Here is a 22,813-nt window from a genome sequence, read left to right as displayed (position 1 = left end):
ATTTTCTGGAACAATTTCATGGGCGCCAACACTTTTGGCCATGACCGTAGATCTTATAATTACAGTGGGTGACTTGTGCAAATCATGACTCTAGCCTGCGGTGATTGTCTTCTATGGCTATATAGATGGTATATTGGTGATATCTGTATTTATGATGTGATGTGTGTTCCGGCATAACCTTCCGACATCGTTCCTATCTTCTTTTATTCCCTACCATTGTGTCTCTGTGCTTTATATATACACATCAGATTAGACAGAGGTGAGCCGCACTGCTTAGACGCTTGTTTCAGGCTTTCCCAGATCACTTCTGTATTATTCTGTGACAGCCGCTGCTGCAGAACATCTCAATACGCAAACCCAGCTGCTGCAGACCTTGTTTTTTATGAAAGCTTGAGGGCATCTCCTAACAGTCATTGATGGACACGGATGTCTTCTGTACCTTTTGGAAACAGCGTTCTGCAGCAGCTGAGTTATTCTAAGGAGCAATGCACTCCCACTAATGATATTCATCACTGTGCTTGGATGTCTGCAGAACTCCCATAGGTATTGAACGGAGCGGCACCACACAAACACCTACTTTTCGACAGTCCCACAGAGAATGGGTGGGACGGAGGTGCACGTGCTAAAGTGGAGCAAAAAGATGTCCTCCGCGGCTGCTGGACCAGGGAAGTCTTCACCTCTCTGGCCGATGTGCACACAATTTTTCTTGATTTCGTCCGTTGTTTTTTCCTTGCCAATTCGGCCGTGTCTTTCCCTATCCAGATGTTGTAGCCTAATTCATCATTTCTGATTTTTTGAAATGTTTCAATATTTTTGCGCTGTTACACTCCAGTACTCTGCCAAAATCCAAAATTTGCCTTATTTAATTTTTTTGCACTATTGAAGAACAATGTTTTAGAGAATCTTATGACTTTTTGCTCTTTTTAAGTTAAAAAAAAGGTAAAAAAGACCATAAAAACATCTTTAAAGAATTTGGTGCAAAAAATGGCAGCGAATGCCGCAAGACAAAAAAACAAAAGTCACTTGCAAAAAAAAAAAAATGTAGGTGATGAATTGGGGCCACTGTATAATTCTATATTATATTACCGAAATGTCAAATAAAGCCTCCTGCTACATACAAAAGGCAGAACGTAAAAAACTAAACCAACCGGCAATGTGCAACGCACAAAAGATGCAGACATGTGCAATTATTTACTGAAATACAGAAGAGGACATCAAATTCTCATGTGTAAACAAGCTGTTAAGTGCTATGGGCCGGACACAGATCTCAGGAGGCGTTACCAGTGTGAGACATGTAATGACTGACAGTCTGCTCTCCTGATTTACACATGGAGCTCTGCAGGCAGATTCTATCCTGGAATAAGGCATTAGATCGCAGATATCAAAGCAGCATTTTTTTCCGCTGCCTGTGACCTCCGTGTCCATATAGACGGCTTAGGAGGGTTGATCCTACCTTCATATTCCCTTTAATTTAGGAAATTGTATGTGATTATGTACATTTTTAATGTACATGTATGAAATCAGTTGGAGCACGGACATAAAAAACGGACATGGATGAAACTCTGATAAATTTTCATACATTTGTCTGAAGCCGGCCTTACTCCCCGATCTGCCTTGAGGAAAACCCCATTGTCGTGACATGTATTTTCCCTATTAAAGCTATTGGGAAAAATATTTCAGAAAAACCCAATTCTGAAGCTTCTTTTCTTTGAATTCTGCATTAAGCCATTCCTAGGTTATTTCTCCTGGATGTACAAGAAGATGACAGATGCTTGAATGCCCAATTAGCACCGTGCTTCATGTGGAGAATTGACCAGGACGTTTATCAGAACCTAAATTGTATCTTCAATCGATCAATCATATATCTGTTCTCCAATTATAATCTATCTGTCCACCTTTGATCTATTATTCTGTGTTATATATACAGTACAGACCAGAAGTTTGGACACACCTTCTCATTTAAAGATTTTTCTGTATTTTCATGACTATGAAAATTGTACATTCACACTGAAGGCATCAAAACTATGAATTAACACATGTGGAATTCTATACTTAACAAAAAAGTGTGAAACAACTGAAAATATGTCTTATATTCTAGGTTCTTCTAAGTAGCCACCTTGAATAATAATGCAAATCTCATCTTTGCAAAAGAAAGAAAGTAGGTCAAAAATAAATAAACTCCAAAATATAATTAGAGAAAAAGAATCAGTACAAATTAATCTCCCCTACCCCTCTCCGACATTTCAAAGAGAATTGTTAGACTTAAGACAGGAACTGAGGTCAGAGATCTTTTCTTTCGATTCAGCCATTAAAAATTCAAAATTTAATCAATACGCGGCTCTAAATAAACCCACCCGCTTTATGGCCCGCCATATTAAACAAAGAAGAATTTTCAATAGGATTGATAAAATTAAGGCAGAAAATGATACAACTTATTATCATCCCAAAGATATCGCCAATCAATTTGCAACTTTCTACAAAAATCTATATAATTTCAACTTAGATCCTTTAGTCCTTCAACCAAACACTGAAATAATCAATAATTTTCTTTCATCTATCAAACTCGCAAAACTGAACCCTCTGGATCACGAATCACTAAACGGGCCTATTACTACTCTAGAAATAGAAAACACAATCAAGCAACTGAAATCTTTTAAGGCCCCGGGACCAGATGGGTTCATCAATGAATATTACAAAGTTTTTAGTCAACACCTTTCCCCTCACCTTACCAAAATTTTTAACTCCGCATCGACTCTGGGATCCTTTCCACCAGAGATGTTAGAAGCAACCATCATCTTAATTCCTAAATCGAAAGGAGACCTAGACAACATCAAAAATTATAGGCCCATCTCGTTAATAAATACGGACATCAAAATATATTCAAAGATCCTATCAAACCGTCTCTCAGATATTCTTCCTCAGCTAATCAACGACGATCAAATTGGTTTCGTTGGTGGAAGACAAGCTACTGACTGGTACTAGGAGATTAATAAATATTATAAAAATAATTAATACCTCTAAACTTCCAGCTACTTTATTAGCGTTAGACGCGGAAAAGGCCTTTGATAGGGTAAACTGGGAATATTTAAAACAGTCACTTATTAAATTCGGCTTTAGTAATCATTTTCTTTCTTCAATTATGGCCCTCTACTCTAATCCCCATGCTAGAATGTATGTAAATAATCAGTTATCCAACTCAATCCCCATCTCAAACGGTACTAGACAGGGCTGCCCGCTCTCTCCCCTACTTTTTGCTCTGGCCATGGAGCCTTTAGCCCAAAAAATTAGGGAAAACCCCAAAATTAAAGGAATCCCTACCCCATCTCGCCAATTCAAAATAAGCCTTTTCGCTGATGACGTAATGTTAACCCTACTAGATCCAACAAATTCTGTGAGCGAAGTATCGGAAATACTTGATTCATTTTCACCAATCTCTTATTTCAAAGTTAATAATGAGAAATCAAAACTACTTCCTTTTAATTTAAACCAACTTTCAAAAAATGTACTAAAGCTAAACACGTCTTTCAGCTGGGCAAAAAAATATATAACATACCTAGGGATCACTATTTGCAAAGATATTAATTCTATTATTTCCACCAACCTAGAATCTATCAACGACCTCCTATATAAAGAATTAATAAATTTCGGCAAACGTGACCTTTCATGGTGGGGTAAGGTACTTACGGTTAAAATGTTCATTCTACCAAAAATTCTCTATATTTTCCGGAACCTCCCCTTAATCATTCCCCACACATTCATTCTAAAAATTCAAAACCAAATAAATTCCTACATATGGAATAATAAAAGAGCCAGAATCTCTACCACTATACTGTATAAAAATAAAATTAACGGCGGACTCAGCTTACCAAATATTTCAGCCTATTATCTACCGAACCTTATAAAACAAAGCGCTAAGTGGTTTAATTTGATGGACCCCCCAGCTTGGAATATTCTGGAAACAACTATGAACAATAATTCTCCTCCTCGTGTTCTTCTTTTCAAGCACCTTTTCCCAAAAATTACACACGACCCATCTCACCCTATATTCCACGCGACTATCTGGGCTTGGAAAAAACTTGCAAAGCAAAGGAAAAAAAAATCATTCCAGAGATCCTAACCTGAACAAATTTACAATCGTTAAAAATTTCCCATTATCACTCATAGCCTCCTTGTACAACTCCTCAATCCCAGATTATTGGGAAAGTAGAGGCTTAAAAAAACTAAAAAACCTTTATGATGGTCTTAATATCTTACCCTTTAAATCCATTAAAATTACATTTAATTCATCTCCATCTGACTTTTTTCATTACTCTTCTATAAAAGAAATTATACTTAAATTTATTTCAGGTAAACTTTTAGTTTCAGAGATCTCAGCAAATCTCATTTGCAATCCAGCTCACAAAATCTTTTGGAGCCTACGCTACATTTATAACTGATTCAACAATGATCTATCATTTAATAAAAATCAGTACATGTTACGTTGGGAAGCGGACTTGAAAAGTACCTTCCACAGCGATCAATGGGAAAACGCGCTATCCTACACACAAGCCTCAAATATCTCTATGCCCCTTCAAGAAGCATGTTTTAAGCTCGTCTCGAGATGGTACTACACACCCATCAGGCTTCACCACATAAAATCAAGCAGCTCTCCTCTGTGTTGGAGAAATTGTGGGCTTAGAGGCGATCTCATGCATCTTTTTTGGAGCTGCCCCAAAATTCACAGTCTGTGGGCTCAGATATCCATTCTGGTAAATGACCTTTTGGATAAACCTATCATTCTTTCCCCTCAAACTGTATTATCCATAGGTTTAGAATCTCTTAGTACTTTCGAAAGATCTATACTAATCCACTTATTTTTAGTCTGTAAAAATACCCTGGCATTCTACTGGAAAAAGCCAAACATCCCTTCATTAGAGGACTTGGTCGAGAAAATGAACTTGCAAAGGACATACGAATACAGATTTGCTATCATTAACAATAGTGTGTCTAAGTTTTCAAAAAAATGGGATATTTGGACAGCTAAATTCCCTTATGTTTCACGAATCCCCTGCAAAGCTATAGTATCTGTATCCTAAATAGCCTACCCATTCATGATATTCTGTACTTCTCTCGTAACGTTATTAGTTTTTTTTTTCTGTTATTACTTTGTTATAATGGTTTATCTTTGTCATTTTATGTGATTACCAACATTTGTCGATTCAATTTCTTCCCCCTTCCCTTTTTTTTCTCCTCAACCCCCAATATTCCTCCTACCCACGATCCCTTGTTCTCCTTCCATCCCTTGTACCCCCCTCCCCTTTTCCCAAGTCATTCCTATTGTTATTATTACCCTGTTCCTTAATTGCCTGTTAAACTTTGAATAATAATAATAAAAATTATTGTAAAACAAAGTAGCCACCTTTTGCTTTGATGACTGCTTTGCACACTCTTGGCATTCTCTTGATGAGCTTCAAGAGGTAGTCACCGGAAATGGTCTTCCAACAATCTTGAAGGAGTTCCCAGAGATGCTTAGCACTTGTTGGCCCTTTTTCCTTCACTCTGCGGTCCAGCTAACCCCAAACCATCTCGATTGGGTTCAGGTCTGGTGACTGTGGAGGCCAGGTCATCTGGCGTAGCACCCCATCACTCTCCTTCTTGGTCAAATAGCCCTTACACAGCCTGGAGGTGTTTGGTGTCATTGTCCTGTTGAAAAATAAATGATGATCCAACTAAACGCAAACCGGATGGAATAGCATGCCGCTGCAAGATGCTGTGGTAGTCCATGCTGGTTCAGTATGCCTTCAATTTTGAATAAATCCCCAACAGTGTCACCAGCAAAGCACCCCCACACCATCACACCTCCTCCTCCATGCTTCACGGTGGGAACCAGGCATGTAGAGTCCATCCATTCACCTTTTCTGCGTCGCACAAAGACACGGTGGTTGGAACCAAAGATCTCAAATTTGGACTCATCAGACCAAAGCACAGATTTCCACTGGTGTAGTGTCCATTTCTTGTGTTCTTTAGCCCAAACAAGTCTCTTCTGCTTGTTGCCTGTCCTTAGCAGTGGTTTCCTAGCAGCTATTTTACCATGAAGGCCTGCTGCACAAAGTCTCCTCTTAACAGTTGTTGAAGAGATGTGTCTGCTGCTAGAACTCTGTGTGGCATTGACCTGGTCTCTAATCTGAGCTGCTGTTAACCTGTGATTTCTGAGGCTGGTGACTCGGATAAACTTATCCTCAGAAGCAGAGGTGACTCTTGGTCTTCCTTTCCTGGGGCAGTCCTCATGTGAGCCAGTTTCTTTGTAGCGCTTGATGGTTTTTGCAACTGCACTTAGGGACACTTTCAAAGTTTTCCCAATTTTTCGGACTGACTGACCTTCATTTCTTAAAGTAATGATGGCCACTCGTTTTTCTTTACTTAGCTGCTTTTTTCTTGCCATAATACAAATTCTAACAGTCTATTCAGTAGGACTATCAGCTGTGTATCCACCTGACTTCTGCACAACACAACTGATGGTCCCAACCCCATTTATAAGGCAAGAAATCCCACTTATTAAACCTGACAGGGCATACCTGTGAAGTGAAAACCATTTCCGGTGACTACCTCTTGAAGCTCATCAAGAGAATGCCAAGAGTGTGCAAAGCAGTCATCAAAGCAAAAGGTGGCTACTTTGAAGAGCCTAGAATATAAGACATATTTTCAGTAGTTTCACACTTTTTGGTTAAGTATATAATTCCACATGTGTTAATTCATAGTTTTGATGCCTTCAGTGTGAATGCACAATTTTCAAAGTCATGAAAATACAGAAAAATCTTTAAATGAGAAGGTGTGTCCAAACTTTTGGTCTGTACTCATATATATATATATATATCTCCTTTTCTTCACCAGAGTCAGGTCTGTCCATTTTTGATTGATCCATCTTCTCAAGCCACAGAATGGTTGAAGACCCATTTGAAGGAGTCTCGTCTGGAGGTCATTAATCAGCAGGTAATCCAGGATAGATGGAGAAGTCTGATCATATCCAAGTCTGATTTTGGACTCTGCAAATGGCAGCCTATGCTTTGTGTATCATTCTGTGTACAGGATCCATACTTACTAAATGCTGTGGTTTTTGTGTGTATGAATCCTTGGCCCCTTCTCACTTACCGGTGTAAATGTATGGAGCTGCTATTTGTGCATTAACACTCAGTATCATCCATTTCAACCAGGGTGCGTGTTATGACAGCCACCATTATGTATTAATCACCGGAGTCTAATGACTCTAATTTGGGCCATTTAAGGACTACCTGTGATAAGTTTCCAGTTTTACTCATATTTTATTCCTACCGATTCCCTGACTATTCCCTGTTTTTTTTCCATTTTTTAACCCCTCCATACGGTTCTAGATATGAGCCTTTTTATTTAGTACTACTTTTGATGATCTTTACAAGGGTGTGTTGCTCACAGGACCCTCTGGGGCTTGTCTTTAGGCTGTTTTGCATGTTAATCCTTAGAGCACCGACCCCTCAATAAAGACCATACATATTAGCACTAAATAAAAAGGTCCCTTATCTCTGGAACCGTATGGAGGACTTAAATATAAAAAAGCAAACAAAAAATGAATACTCAGGGGAGCAGCGGGAATAGAATAAGAGCAAAAATTACTCACTTAAGACCTGTCGACAGGTCCTCTTTTCCTATACTACCATCAATCATATTTGCAACATTACAGGGGTTGTCCACTACTGGGCAACCCCATATTAGTCAATTCAAGACCCCAATTAAAGCAAAAACAGTAGATACTCACCTCCTGCAGTAGCGACATGGCAGCTGTGTTGGCACCGCTGCTGCCATCTTTGCTATTTCATGAGACTGGAAATTATTAATTAATTAATTTAACTTCGAAAAAAAACTAAAAAGTAATTCAGAAGAAAAGATTTAAATAAACATAAACTCATAAGTTTAATTGAAAAAAAAAGACACAAAAATGTGTTAAAAATAGTCATGAATTAATTTTAATTGTAAAAAAAAAAATCTGAAAAATAATGCAGAAAAAAACCTTAAAAAAATCAGCTAAAAAATGACTTGCGTAAAAAAATCTAAAAAATTATGCAAAAAAAAGTTTAAGCATAAACAAAATGATAAACCTTTTTTTGAATCATTTTGTTCATGCTTAAACCTTTTTTTGTAAGTGTAAACTCCTACTTTTAATTGAGAAACAAGACTCAAAAATGTGTTAGTCATGAATTCATTTAATTGAAAAAAATATCTGAAAAATAATGAAGAAAAAAACTTAATTATTTTTTAGTTTTTTTTTTTTAAGTTGAAAAAATAAAAATGTAAGAAATGATACAGAAAAAAAAATGTTTACAAAATAAACTCATACATTTATTTTAAAAATACTTAAAAAAAAAAAAAGAAAAGAAAAATAGACCTAAAACACAACAACAAAACAAGCATTGCGAAGTAAAAAATCTGCTGATTTCTGGGGTCTAAAGAGGCTATAACTGATGTATGTGGCCCAGAACGCAGGATACCTGCACAGTGAATGGTACATACATAAAGATTGGATTCACTTATCAGACCGATCTTCTTTATAGAGGAGTTTAGTAATGGGAATATTTGGAAGAACGTTTCCGGATGAGATGACGTGTGCGGAGCTGCCGCCATTTAGCGTTTAGTTTCCCAGATTAGTAAATATTTTTTCTGCTTTTTATTTGATCCGTCGGCTGAACGGCCTGTGATCAGCGCTGGGCCTCGCACTTTTCCCAGCTTCAGCTGTTTTTGCTCTGTTTTATTCATGCATGTCGGCAATTTACTGTCTGCCGCCAGATCACAAGCTGGAACTTATGTTGTGTTTTATGTGCACGCAGGATGCAAACTTCATTACGGCTCTTGAGCTAGCTGTCCGCTTTGGCAAGACGCTTATTATCCAGGAGATGGATGGAGTGGAGCCGGTGCTGTATCCATTACTTAGAAAAGATCTTATTGCTCAGGGTAAGTCCGCAGCAATATGAGATCTCTCTGTCACATCATGTACCCATTGCTGATAAATGGGGTGAAGTGGAAAGTGTCCCATGATTAATGAGAACAATTGTCTATTGAGGCCATCAACATCTGTCTCCTCGCCACTGAAGGATGTGTGCCTGGATCGAGATGTATTGAAGAATACAATAACTCGCTATTGAATTGCTATTTTTATTTATTTGTTTTTTGATGAGAAACTAACCATAAAGAGGTTGTATCAGGGGAGATGTTGGTGGCATCTGACCTTTGTGATCTCCACTGATTGCTAGGAAAGCACCGTGTCCCTTTGCCCCAGACGGCTCCATTCTGACTAATCCAAGGGCCACATGGTCAGCTGTTACCCCATGGTTGGCACATTATAGTTATACCGGTCGGATATTGGGCATTGATAGCATAGCCTAGCAGTATGTCACTGGCTGTCCTGAGATCACTTCTTTAAAAAATGTTTCCATATAAAAACAGAAGGTCACCAGTAAATAACAAACAAACATGAGTATGCTCATCTACCGGTCCCTCGACGTTCCTATGTACCGCTGCCTGGGGCTCTAACCCGATCTCCATTACCAACATGTCCTTGCTGCAGCCAGGAATCTGCTTATGCCATCATGCGCCGTCTCTTGGAGGAACAGACCAGAGGAAGAGAACCTGGGCAACGGGATGGGGAAGCAGCAAGAAATTGTTATGATAATGTAGCAACTCCCTCGGAAAAATAGGTAACACACTAACAACTGCAACTGACCCTGCTGGATTCTATAAAGACTAGAGATCCTGACCCTGCAGCCCCTAGTGGTTCCTGCGTGAGCTGAGAGAGCCCTAACCACAGACTAGACGATGGCATCTCTGACCTATGCTGCCTGAAAGGGCGTTGAGCACTTCACGTTCCTCCTAAAGAACCAGAGGGCAGAGCGTGAATTACTTACAGAAGGGAAAGTGTGCTGAAATAGAAAGAGATCCCAGAGTGAGTAAAACTAACCACGAAATACAAAATAAAGGATTAAGTATATAGTAAGGTAAAGAATATTTATACCGTGTTAGCTAGTAGATAGAACAATGTTGGAATCTGAGAGTCCTCAGTGGTTGATACCCTTTAATGGCTAACTGAAAAGATGGTAAACATAGCAAGCTTTCGAGACAACTCAGGTCTCTTCTTATTAGCCTGAAGAAGAGACCTGAGTTGTCTCGAAAGCTTGCTATGTTTACCATCTTTTCAGTTAGCCATTAAAAGGTATCAACCACTGAGGACTCTCAGATTCCAACATTGTTCTAAGTATATACTGTAAGATAATAAGCTGCCTTCTTCCTAACAAGAAACAAGATAGGTGCAGGGTAAAGATCATAAACAGCAGAGAGATCAACCCTAGCTGGTCTTTCACTGACAGGCTTAAAGGGGTTGTCTACTACTTATTATTCTCCCCACAATGTATCCCTCTGGGGCCCATAAGTGTCTTTGTTATTACCTTCTGTTGCAGTTACTGCCTATGAGCGGCGCTATCGGTGGCCGCTCACAGGCATCACGTGACCCCTAGCTGCAGCCGGCTCTGACATCCGCTGACGTCACGACAAGTCCAGGCTGCAGCCGAGGGTCCCTCTTCCGCATTCCACGTCACACCCGGCATCCCTCTCCTCATTCATCGGGAAAGCGCGCAGTGGATGCTGGGTGTGACGCGTGGGGTCACTCCACCCACAACCCAGCATCCACAGCGGGGAGCGCGTCACTGATGTCACGCCTCACTTGACGTGACATCAGTGGCGGGTCACGTGATGCCTCTGAGTGGCCACCGATAGCGCCACTCACAGGCAGAAACTGCAACAGAAGGTAATTAAAAAGACACTTATGGGCCCTGGGGGGATTCATTGGGGGAATAATAAAAAGTTGTGGCCAACTACTCCATGCAGCAGAATGGCTGGACATCCAATTGAGACTATCACCAGCAGGAAATACCAGCAGGGGGAAAATACAAGTGCCTCTCACTAAATTAGAATATCATCAAAAAGTTAATTTATTTTAGTTCTTCAATACAAAAAGTGAAACTCATTATATACACAGTCATTACAAACAGAGTGATTTTTTCAAGTGTTTATTTCTGTTCATGTTGGTGATTATGGCTTACAGCCAATGAAACCACAAAAGTCATTATCTCAGTAAATTAGAATACTTTATAACAACAGCTTGAAAAATGTTTTTAAAATCCGACTTGTTGTCCTACTGAAATGTATGTTCAGTAAATGCCCTCAATACTTGGTCGCGGCTCCTTTTGCATCAATTACTGCATCAATGCGGCAATGTGGCATGGAGGCGATCAGCCTGTGGCACTGCTGAGGGGTTATGGAAGCCCAGGTGGCTTTGATAGCAGCCTTCAGCTCGTCTGCATTGTTGGGTCTGGTGTCCCTCATCTTCCTCTTGACAATACCCCATAGATTCTCTATAATAGATTCTCTATGGGGTTAAGGTCAGGTGAGTTTGCTGCCAATCAAGCACAGTGATACTGTTGTGTGTAAACCAGGTATTGGTACTTTTGGCAGTGTGGACAGGGGCCAAGTCCTGCTGGAGAATGACATTTCCATCTCTATAAAGCTTGTCGGCAGAGGGAAGCATGAAGTGCTCTAAAATGTCCTGGTAGACGGCTGCGCTGACTTTGGTCTTGATAAAACACAGTGGACCTACACCAGCAGATGACATGGCCCCCAAACCATCACTGATTGTGGAAACTTCACGCTAGACCTCCAGCAGCTTGGATTGTGGCCTCTCCACTCTTCCTCCAGACTCTGGGACCTCGATTTCCAAATGAAATGCAAAATTTACTTTCATCTGAAAACAACACCTTAGACCACTGAGCAACAATCCAGGACTTTTCCTCCTTGGCCCAGGTAAGACGCTTCTGGCGTTGTCTATTGGTCATGAGTGGCTTGACACAAGGAATGCGACACTTGTAGCCCATGTCCTGGATACGTCTGTGTGTGGTGGCTCTTGAAGCAATGACTCCAGCAGCAGTCCACTCCTTGTGATGCTCCCCCAAATTTTTGAATGGCCTTTTCTTAACAATCCTTTCAAGGCTGCGGTTATCCCGGTTGCTTGTGCCCCTTTTTCTACCACACTATTTCCTTCCACTCAACTTTCCATTACTATGCTTGGATACAGCACTGTGTGAACAGCCAGCTTCTTTAGCAATGACCTTTTGTGACTTACCCTTCTTGTGGAGTGTGTGAATGGCTGCCTTCTGGACATCTGTCAAGTCAGCAGTCTTCCCCATGATTGTGGAGCCTACTGAAACAGACTAAGGGACCTTTTTAAATGCGTAGGAAGCCTTTGCAGGTGTTTTTGTTAATTATTCTAATTTAATGAGATAATGACTTCTGTGTTTTCATTGGCTGTAAGCCATAATCATCAACATTAACAGAAATAAACACTTGAAATAAACTCTGTTTGTAATGACTCTATATAATATAGGAGTTTCGCTTTTTGTATTGAAGAACTGAAATAAATTAACTTTTTGATGATTTTCTAGTTTAGTGAGAAGCACTTTTATATAAATCTGCACCTGAAAGGTAATAGGGCAGACAAATGAATAAATGAAAACACCTGTTACCCTAAGAATGTGATTTGCATACTTCTGGCTACATTCCGACTAGCCGTGTCCGGTCTCACTCAATTCACTTGCGTTGAGAAAGGCCGCACATATCTAGTCGGCACATGGCCGCATGTACGCAAATTGCATACTTGCGGTCACGTGCCCGCCGGTCTTGAAGAATCCTTTCACCATGTGCAGTGTGAGAATTCACAAGTCTACAGTCACATAGGATATAAATCTGCAGTCACTCTCTAAGGCCAGACAGCCAATTTAGTCATTGTGTATATTTTGAGAAAGCAGGACCCATGGGCTTTCTCTGTAAGATGATGGAGAAGTCGGACATTCAGGCATTCTTTTAGAGTGGACTGTTGAAATAGGACTCCTAGGATTTATCTTTGAGTGAGGAGGCGAAGCTGAACTCACATGTTGAAATGGACAGAAAAGCAGGACTCTCAGGCTTTCTTCCTGAGGGAGCTGGAAAGCAGAACTCAGGCTGTTTTTTTACGTGGTGGGCTAAGTAAGATTCACAGGCTAAAGTGAGCAGGAAAACAGGATTCACAGGCTTCCTTTATGAGTGAGCTGGGAAGCAGCAAGACTCACAGGCTACCTTCATGAGTGAGCAGGGAAGCAGCAGGACTCACAGGGTTCCTTCATGAGTGAGCAGGGAAGCAGTAGGACTCACAGGCTTCCTTCATGAGTGAGCAGGAAAACTGAAAGACTCACAGGCTTCCTTCATGAGTGAGCAGGGAAACAGCAAGACTCACAGGCTTCCTACATGAGTGAGCAGGGAAGCAGCAAGACTCACAGGTTTCCTTTATGAGTGAGCTGGGAAGCAGCAAGACTCACAGGCTACCTCCATGAGTGAGCAGGGAAGCAGCAAGACTCACATGCTTCCTTCATGAGTGAGCAGGGAAGCAGTAGGACTCGCATGCTTCCTTCATGAGTGAGCAGGGAAGCAGTAGGACTCACAGGCTTCCTTCATGAGTGAGCAGGAAAACTGCAAGACTCACAGGCTTCCTTCATGAGTGAGCAGGGAGGCTGCAAGACTCACAGGCTTCCTTCATGAGTGAGCAGGGAAGCTGCAAGACTCACAGGCTTCCTTCATGAGTGAGCAGGGAAGCAGCAAGACTCACAGGCTTCCTTCATGAGTGAGCAGGGAAACAGCAAGACTCACAGGCTTCCTTCATGAGTGAGCAGGGAAGCAGCAAGACTCACAGGTTTCCTTCATGAGTGAGCTGGGAAGCAGCAAGACTCACAGCCTACCTTCATGAGTGAGCAGGGAAGCGGCAGGACTCACAGGCATCCTTCATGAGTGAGCAGGGAAGCAGTAGGACTCACAGGCTTCCTTCATGAGTGAGCAGGAAAACAGCAAGACTCACAGGCTTCCTTCATGAGTGAGCAGGGAAGCAGCAAGACTCACAGGTTTCCTTCATGAATGAGCAGCGAAGCAGCATGACTCACAGGCTTCCTTCATGAGTGAGCAGGGAAGCAGCAGGACTCGCATGCTTCCTTCATGAGTGAGCAGGGAAGCAGCAGGACTCACAGGCTTCCTTCATGAGTGAGCAGGGAAGCAGCAGGACTCACAGGCTTCCTTCATGAGTGAGCAGGAAAACAGCAAGACTCATAGGCTTCCTTCATGAGTGAGCAGGGAAGCAGCAGGACTCACAGGCTTCCTTCATGAGTGAGCAGGGAAGCAGCAGGACTCACAGGCTTCCTTCATGAGTGAGCAGGGAAGCAGCAGGACTCACAGGCTTCCTTCATGAGTGAGCAGGGAAGTAGCAAGACTCACAGGCTTCCTTAACCCCTTCAGGACCCAGCCTATTTTGACCCTAAAGACCTTGGCATTTTTGTCAATTCTGACCAGTGTCCCTTTACGAAGTAAAAACTCTGGAACACTTCAACGGATCCTAGCGATTCTGAGATTGTTTTTTCGTGACATATTGGGCTTCATGTTAGTATTAAATTTAGGTCGATAATATTTGCGTTTATTTGTGAAAAAATCAAAAATATGGGAAAAATTTTGAAAATTTTGCAATTTTCAAATTTTGAATTTTTATTCTGCTAAACTAGAGAGTGATGTGACAGAAAATAGTTAATAAATAACATTTCCCACATGTCTACTTTACATCAGCACAATTTTGGAAAAAAAAACATTTTTTGTAGGAAATTAGAAGGGTTCAAAGTTCATCAGCAAATTTTCTTTTTTCCAGCAAAATTTGCAAAGCCATTTTTTTTAGTGACCACATCACATTTGAAGTCCCTTTGAGGGGTGTACATGACAGAAAACACCCAAAAGTGACACCATTCCAAAAACTGCACCCCTCAAGCTACTCAAAACTACATTCATGGAGATTATTAACCCTTCAGGTGCATCACAGGAACTAAAGCAACATGGAAGAAAAAAATGAACATTTTAATTTTTCTAACAAAATTTTTTTTCTAGCCTAAATTTTTTAATTTTCACATGGGTAACAGGGTAAAATGCATCCTAAAATTTGTTGGCCATTTTCTCCTGAGTAAACCAATACCTCATATGTGGTCATAAACCACTGTTTGGGCACACGACAGGGCTCAGAAGGGAAGGAGCGCCATTTCACTTTTTGATTGGAAAATTAGCTCCAAAAGTCAAATTGCGCTCCTTCCCTTCTGAGCCCTGCCATGCGCCCAAACAGTGGTTTATGACCACATATGAGGTATCAGTGTACTCAGGAGAAATTGCCCAACAAATTTTAGGATGCATTTTATCCTGTTACCTATGTGAAAATTAAAAAAAATAGGCTAAAAGAAATTTTTTGTAAAAAAAAAAAAAAAAAAGTATTTTTAATTTTTACGGATTAATTTGTGAAGCACCTGGGGGTTCCAAGTCCTCACTATGCATCTAGATAGGTGCCTTGGGGGGGTCTAGTTTCCAAAATGGGGTCACTTGTGGGGGAGCTCCAATGTTTTGGCACACAGGGCCTCTCCAAACGCAACATGGTGTCCGCTAACAATTTCGGCTCAAATTGTTAGCGGACACCATGTTGCGTTTAAAGAGCTCCTGTTTGCCTAAATATTGGAGCTCCCCCATAAGTGACCCCATTTTGGAAACTAGACCCCCCAAGGCACCTATCTAGATGCATAGTGAGCACTTGGAACCCCCAGGTGCTTCACAAATTGATTCGTAAAAATGAAAAAGTGGAAAAAAAAATACTTTTTCATTTTTACGGATTAATTTGTGAAGCACCTGGGGGTTCCAAGTGCTCACTATGCATCTAGATAGGTGCCTTGGGGGGTCTAGTTTCCAAAATGGGGTCACTTGTGGGGGAGCTCCAATGTTTTGGCACACAGGGCCTCTCTAAACGCAACATGGTGTCCGCTAACAATTTCGGCTCAAATTGTTAGCGGACACCATGTTGCGTTTAAAGAGCTCCTGTGTGCCTAAACATTGGAGCTCCCCCATAAGTGACCCCATTTTGGAAACTAGACCCCCCAAGGCACCTATCTAGATGCATAGTGAGCACTTGGAACCCCCAGGTGCTTCACAAATTGATTCGTAAAAATGAAAAAGTGGAAAAAAAAATACTTTTTCATTTTTACGGATTAATTTGTGAAGCACCTGGGGGTTCCAAGTGCTCACTATGCATCTAGATAGGTGCCTTGGGGGGTCTAGTTTCCAAAATGGGGTCACTTGTGGGGGAGCTCCAATGTTTAGGCACACAGGGCCTCTCCAAACGCAACATGGTGTCCGCTAACAATTTGAGCCGAAATTGTTAGCATACACCATGTTGCGTTTAAAGAGCTCCTGTGTGCCTAAACATTGGAGCTCCCCCATAAGTGACCCCATTTTGGAAACTAGACCCCCCAAGGCACCTATCTAGATGCATAGTGAGCACTTGGAACCCCCAGGTGCTTCACAAATTGATTCGTAAAAATGAAAAAGTGGAAAAAAAAATACTTTTTCATTTTTACGGATTAATTTGTGTAGCACCTGGGGCTTCCAAGTGCTCACAATGCATCTAGATAGGTGCCTTGGGGGGTCTAGTTTCCAAAATGGGGTCACTTGTGGGGAAGCTCCAATGTTTCGGCACACAGGGGCTGTCCAAACACGACATGGTGTCCGCTAACAAATTGGAACCATGTTGCGTTTGGAGAGCCCCTGTGTGTAAACATTGAAGCTCCCCCACAAGTGACCCTATTTTGGAAACTAGACCCCCCAGGGAACTTATCTAGATGTAGTGTATGTGAGTTTGGTGTGTGGTGTGGTGTATACACCACACACACACAAACAACCTCACATACACTACAACACACACACCAACCTGACATAGGTTGGTGTGTGTTGTAGTGTACGTGAGGTTGTTGTGTGTGTGCGTGATGTTTTGTATGTCATGCTAGTGTGGGTGAGTTCTGTAGGGAAGGTCAGGATGTGTTTAGTCCGGGGACATGTGATGAATTTTGAAACATTCATTCAAACACAGTCCCGGTTTATCAGGACACGTTTCAAATTGGAAACGGGTGACCTTTCTTATCCCCCTTTTATGGCAGACCCGGCACCTTTTTCTTACCGTGACCTCACCAGGAAAATGTTGCCCTGGTACCACACGGGAGACTCGAGTTCCAGGGGTGCTGGGGCCCGCTTCTTCTTCGCTTCTAAAAATCAGGGCCTTTATCACTGCCTCCTGGAAGTTGAGGAAGGTGTTGGTGGTCTGGCCTGCACATCGTGACAGCACGTATGCGTTATACAGTGCCATTTGAATGATGTGCATGGCCAGTTTTTTATACCAGACTTTCGCCTTCCTCATCGCACTGTAGGGCTGGAGGACTTGATCAGAAAGATCAACTCCCCCCATGTGCTTGTTCTACCCCAGGGCACAGTCCGGTTTGCGGACCGGTGCTGGGGTACCTCTAACGTTGGTGGCCGTGGTGCCGGGACCATGGATTGTGGTCAAGAAAAAGACGTCCCTTTTGTCTTTGTACTTCACCACAACCATGTTGCCGCTACATTGAGCTCGGCTCTCACCTTTTGGGAAAACCTGCTCAATTAGCGTCAAAGGGAGACCCCTCTTGGTTCTGCGCACAGTACCGCAAGCGGCGGTAGCTCTGGCAGAGAGGGACTGAAATAGGGGAATGCTTGTATAAAAGTTATCAACGTATAGATGGTAACCTTTATCAAGCAGTGGGCGGATCAAATCCCACACTATTTTCCCACTTACCTTCAGAGCAGGTGGACATTCTGGGGGCTGAATCCTCGAATCCTTTCCTTCGTAAACTCTAAAGCTGTGAGTGTACCCTGAGGCACTCTCGCACAGCTTGTAGAGCTTTATTCCGTACCTGGCCCTCTTACTGGGCAGGTATTGTCGGAATTGAAGCCTCCCTTTGAAGTGGATGAGGGATTCATCCACAGAAATTTCCCTTTGGGGAACGTACACTTCAGCAAACTTGTTGCTGAAGTGTTCTATGACCGGACGAATTTTGAACAGTCTGTCAAAATTCGGGTCATCACGGGGAAGGCTGTCCGCGTTATCCCTGAAATGTAAAAATTTGTGAATGACCTCAAATCTTTTGCGGGTCATCACCATTCCGAACACTGGAGTTTGATATAAAATATCGGTACTCCAGTATTGACGGATTTCTGGTTTCTTCACAATCCCCATGTGAAGTACCAGTCCCCAATATTTCAACATTTCTACTGAGTCAACGGGACTCCAAGTAGAAAACATTGAATTGGGGTTTGCAGACAAAAATTGTTGGGCGTAAATGTTAGTCTGCTCCACCATGAGACTGACAATGGCCTCAGAGAAATAGACTTTGAAAAAGTCTATTTCCCTGAGGTTTGCTGTCTCGAACTGGATTCCTGATTGGGGAAGTAAATCAGGAATCCGTGGAGCGTAATTTTCAGGGACGGGGGTCCACACGGGGGCACTGGTGCTAGGTTGGGCGTGACTAGCACCAGGTTGAGGGTTACTTACAGATGGCTGTGGGTCTTCTTCCACGGCCTCCGTACGATGCCTTGACCTCTGACGTCGTCTTGGTGCCGGCTCGGTGTCACTGGAGGAGGAAGAATGAGAGGAATAGAGGAACGTGGGGTCCTCTCCCTCACTATCAGCTTCGGAGGCAATAAAGGAATATGCCTCCTCAGCTGAGTACGCCCTAGGGCGGGACGGGCGGGACATTTTGTGTGCTGTGGGTAAAAAAAAAAAATCTAAACTTTATTATTAGTGTGAGTGTACGTGTGTATGTGTGAGTGCTTGGTGTAAATCACGTGTGGAGGCGTACGGGGCGCAGGAGGGGGCGCGCTCAGGCGTACGGGGCGCAGGAGGGGGCGCGCTCAGGCGTACGGGGCGCAGGAGGGGGCGCGCTCAGGCGTACGGGGCGCAGGAGGGGGCGCGCTCAGGCGCACGGGGCGCAGGAGGGGGCGCGCTCAGGCGCACGGGGCGCAGGGGGGGGCTGAGGAGATGGAAGAGCCAACAGCAGCAGGGGGGGTATCACTGGGGCAGAAGGGGCAGAAAGGGGGGCAGGAGCCGGCAGCAGCAAGGGGGGTAGGGGCCGGCAGGCAGTAGCTGGCAGCAGCAGGGGGGGTGATCACTCTGACGGGGGAGGGGGCTGGTGATCACTGGGGGGGGTGATCACTGGGGGGGTGAGATCACTAGGACTGGGGGATGGTGGGTGAGATCACTAGGACTGGGGGATGATGGTGTGATCCCTGGGACTGGGGGATGGTGGTGTGATCACAGGCACAGGAGATTTACACTGAGTCTGCTGCTGCCTGTGATCACAGTCCACCGGCTGTCAGAAGGAGAGCAGCAGCCGGTGGATGAAGATGTGGGAGAGGGAGGGAGCGGAGGTCGGGGTACAGGTGAGAAATTGGGACTGGGGTGGAAAGGGGGTGGAAGGGGGGTGGAGGGGGGGTTGGGGGGGAAGTGGGGGCTGGAAATCTGATAAGGGGGGGGATACTACCGGCAGCGGATCAGCAGCGGAGGCAGCGGCGGGTGCAGGGGGTCGGCGGCAGATCAGCAGCGGTGGCAGCGGCGGGTGCAGAGGATCGGTGGCGGCGATGGAGGTGGCAGACGATCGGCGGCGGGGCAGATGATCTGTGGCAGCAGCGGATCGGCGTGACCAAACTCCTCTGGCTCCACGGAAGGGATGGATCTGGAAAGTTTGGTCAGCCATAGTAAATACACCGCTCGACATCTGATTGGAGCTAGTGTCCATGTGACGCTAGCCCCCAATCAGATCTGGGGGGGTGACACAGAGGTGACACTCCCCCCAGCCAATGGCTGATGCTATAAGCATCAGGCCATGCCCAGAAAGTAAATATTTCACCAATTTCCATTGGTGAAATATTTCATTCATTCTGATTGGCAGTTTCACTAAAAGTGAAAGTGAAACTGCCAATCGGAGGGGTTTTAGGCACGGGGGGGTTAATCCACCCCCTGTGGGGTCAACTACAGGTTGTCTAGTTGCAGTAGCAACTGTGACACCTGAGCGACCCCGCTCGCGGGCGCTGCAGGGGCTCTTTCCCTCCATGTCACAGACGCTGTGACATGGGTCGGGAACGAACTGTTTTCCATGTCACAAACGGTGTGACACGGGTCGGGAAGGGGTTAAAGGAAATATGTCCCAAGGTTTTTGCTACCCCACCTGAGAACAGCGTGATGTAGGGGCAAAGATCCTGATTCCAGCAATGTCCCTTACTGGGTTGCGTTCTGCAGTTTTGATAAAATCACAGTTTTCTCTGCTGCTGATCTAGCAGTTCTCTGAATGGTGAGCTTTTCTATAACCCCACCCACACCACTTATGGACAGCTTCCTGTGTACACTGTGCGTTGGCAGAAAGCTGCCAATCAGTGGTGGGGTGGGGTTTTACAGAGCTCATGAATAATATGGACTACTTGGCAGCAGTTTTACTGGTCCTTTAGTGATAATCTCCTGCTGATAAAACCATGATTAACAGTAAGTGACACATCGCTGGAATAAAGGTCTCTATCTCTATATTATGCTGCTCTCAGATTCGGTGGCAGATTCCCTTTAATGAATGAGCAGGGAAACAGGACTCGCTGGATTTCTAGCATAGATCCCAACTTTAAATAACAGGAAAGATGGACACAATTTGCTGAAAATCTTTATATTAAGCTAAGCCAGTATCCTATCCTTGTCCAGTCTTTTTATGTGCTGTGTAGGGTTTTACACTGTTTGGTAGGCTTTAGGCCTTAAGTAGCGTTCACACAGGCAAAGCAGTTTTGTTCTAAACACATGCAGTTTTATTTATTTTCACAAGTTTCCCAGCACCAAAACAAACTTATAAACCTAAATCCCGGCCTTGTCCAGGCGCTAACTCAACAGAACAGACCCTGGCTACTCATACACGGCTGAGCTCGCCCCAGCTCGGTCACACAAACACCTATTGTCCATAGCAACCACTGATACTTGCGGTTCTCTCCCCACGGCCTGTGTCTTTAATCATGATCACATATGTCAGTACGGGCTCACCCAAACAGATTACAGTCCTTTCTCCTGGAGCAGACTTCATACATGGAAGAGATACAATCCCACCAGTCTGTGTCCCCTTCAGCCCGAACTTCAGCAGCTTCTAACGTCAAACAGAAGGGTTAAACTTAAGGCACATTTCACACTGAACAGGCTGCAGCTTTCACACTGTTCTCTGCAGCTCTCTCAAATAGACTGCTTAGCCCGGCATGTCTCTCTCTCTCAGCTATAGTCCACATTTTGGCTGATCACTCACCAGCAGCACACTCGACTCTGCTTCATCCAGCAGACTGACTCACCTCAGGACCATGCCACTCTATGAAATTACTTCCTGTTTCTTAGTAAAACCCTACAGGTGTGTCTAATCAAGAGCTTGGATTTAACCCTATCCTTCCCAGCTATGCTACATCCCATATAGAAATATTCTCCAAGGGAAACCTATTAGTCCTCTCGCACAGTATAGCTCCACATTCATGGCCACCACAGTGTCTCCCACACACAGTTTAATACCCCTACAGTACATTCTCCTCCACAAAGTCTGATGCCCCCCACAGATCCCACCCACAGAAACGCCCACATAGTATGATGCCTCCCACAAACCACTCGACTACATCAACACATGCACAGCTCTGTTACATCAACACATGCACAGCTCTGTTACATCAACACACACATAGCTCTGCTACGTGAACACACACTGCTCTTCTACGAGAACACATAGCTCTGCTACGTAAGCACATACCACTCTGCTTTGTCAACAACACACCGCTCTGCTACGTCAACACACACCACTCTGCTACGTGAACACGCACAGCTCTGCTACGTGAACACGCACAGCTCTGCTAAGTGAACACGCACAGCTCTGCTACGTGAACACGCACAGCTCTGCTACGTGAACACGCACAGCTCTGCTACTTGAACACGCACAGCTCTGCTACTTGAACACACACAGCTCTGCTACGTGAACCTGCTGCGTCAACACACACACAAGCCTGCTGCGTCAACACACACACAAGCCAGCTGCGTCAACACACACACAAGCCAGCTGCGTCAACACTCATACAACTCAGCCGCATCAACACACAGCTATGCATCATGAACAGACAGATCTTGCCCGTGACCTGCTCCTCGCCTCTGCTGCTTAAACATGTGAACTGAGTAGGACACGGGACCCAAAGGTCCTGGCAGGGCCTTAAGTCTCTACATAGACTGAACGCTGGAAGAAGGGCCTGTCGGCTCCGGGGCTGTGAAGTCAGAGTTGTGAAGTCCGAGTCGGAGCCCATTTTGGTGGAGTCGGTAAAAAATGGACCAACTCCGACTCCTAAAATGTATAATAAATTGGGTACAGTAGTTCAGTGCAGTTTGTGGGGAATATTTTTTCATAAGAAAGTTATAAAATGTCCTATAAATGTCTGTCCTATTCCTGATCTAAGGGTCTAGACTTTTATCTGAGATGAATCTGTGCTACAGGAAATTTATCACTTAAACATGAGCCGTGTATGAGGGAGTCGGAGTCGTGGTCGTGGAAATTGAGGAGTCGGAGGTTTGGCTTACCGACTCCACAGCCCTGGTCGGCTCCCTACTCCACCATTCTATTCAGTTGTAACTTTGTCCTGAGGATGTAGATGCCACTGAAGTTGGGACATAGCCCTGACCTTCTGAGACAGCTCTCCAAATTTTTGACAGTCCTTCTGCATTCGGAACAGACGGAAGGTTTGCATGAGTGATGGGGGAATCAGGACTCACAGGCTTCCTTCATGAGTGGGGTGTTGAAGCTGGACACACATGCTT

The 22,813-nt window shown here is 43.8% G+C and overlaps 1 protein-coding gene across 4 annotated transcripts in view; it reads left to right on the top strand.

Annotated features, from left to right (window-relative positions):
- Nucleotides 1-22,813, top strand: part of DYNC2H1 (dynein cytoplasmic 2 heavy chain 1) — a 525,522-nt gene that overhangs the window by 173,893 nt on the left and 328,816 nt on the right. For all 4 annotated transcript variants that reach the window (XM_073662117.1, XM_073662115.1, XM_073662114.1 and 1 more), the window contains exons 64-65: nucleotides 6,871-6,969; nucleotides 8,835-8,958. In XM_073662117.1, coding sequence (XP_073518218.1) covers nucleotides 6,871-6,969; nucleotides 8,835-8,958 — 223 coding nt within the window. The remainder of the gene's footprint in view (nucleotides 1-6,870; nucleotides 6,970-8,834; nucleotides 8,959-22,813) is intronic.

This window comes from Phyllobates terribilis, unplaced genomic scaffold (assembly GCF_046119375.1).
Source record: "Phyllobates terribilis strain yellow unplaced genomic scaffold, ASM4611937v1 Scaffold_2__4_contigs__length_985480577, whole genome shotgun sequence".
Classification (NCBI taxonomy): domain Eukaryota; kingdom Metazoa; phylum Chordata; class Amphibia; order Anura; family Dendrobatidae; genus Phyllobates; species Phyllobates terribilis.
The sequence above is the reverse complement of the archived record's forward strand: the minus strand, read 5'-3'. Positions and strand labels throughout refer to the sequence as shown.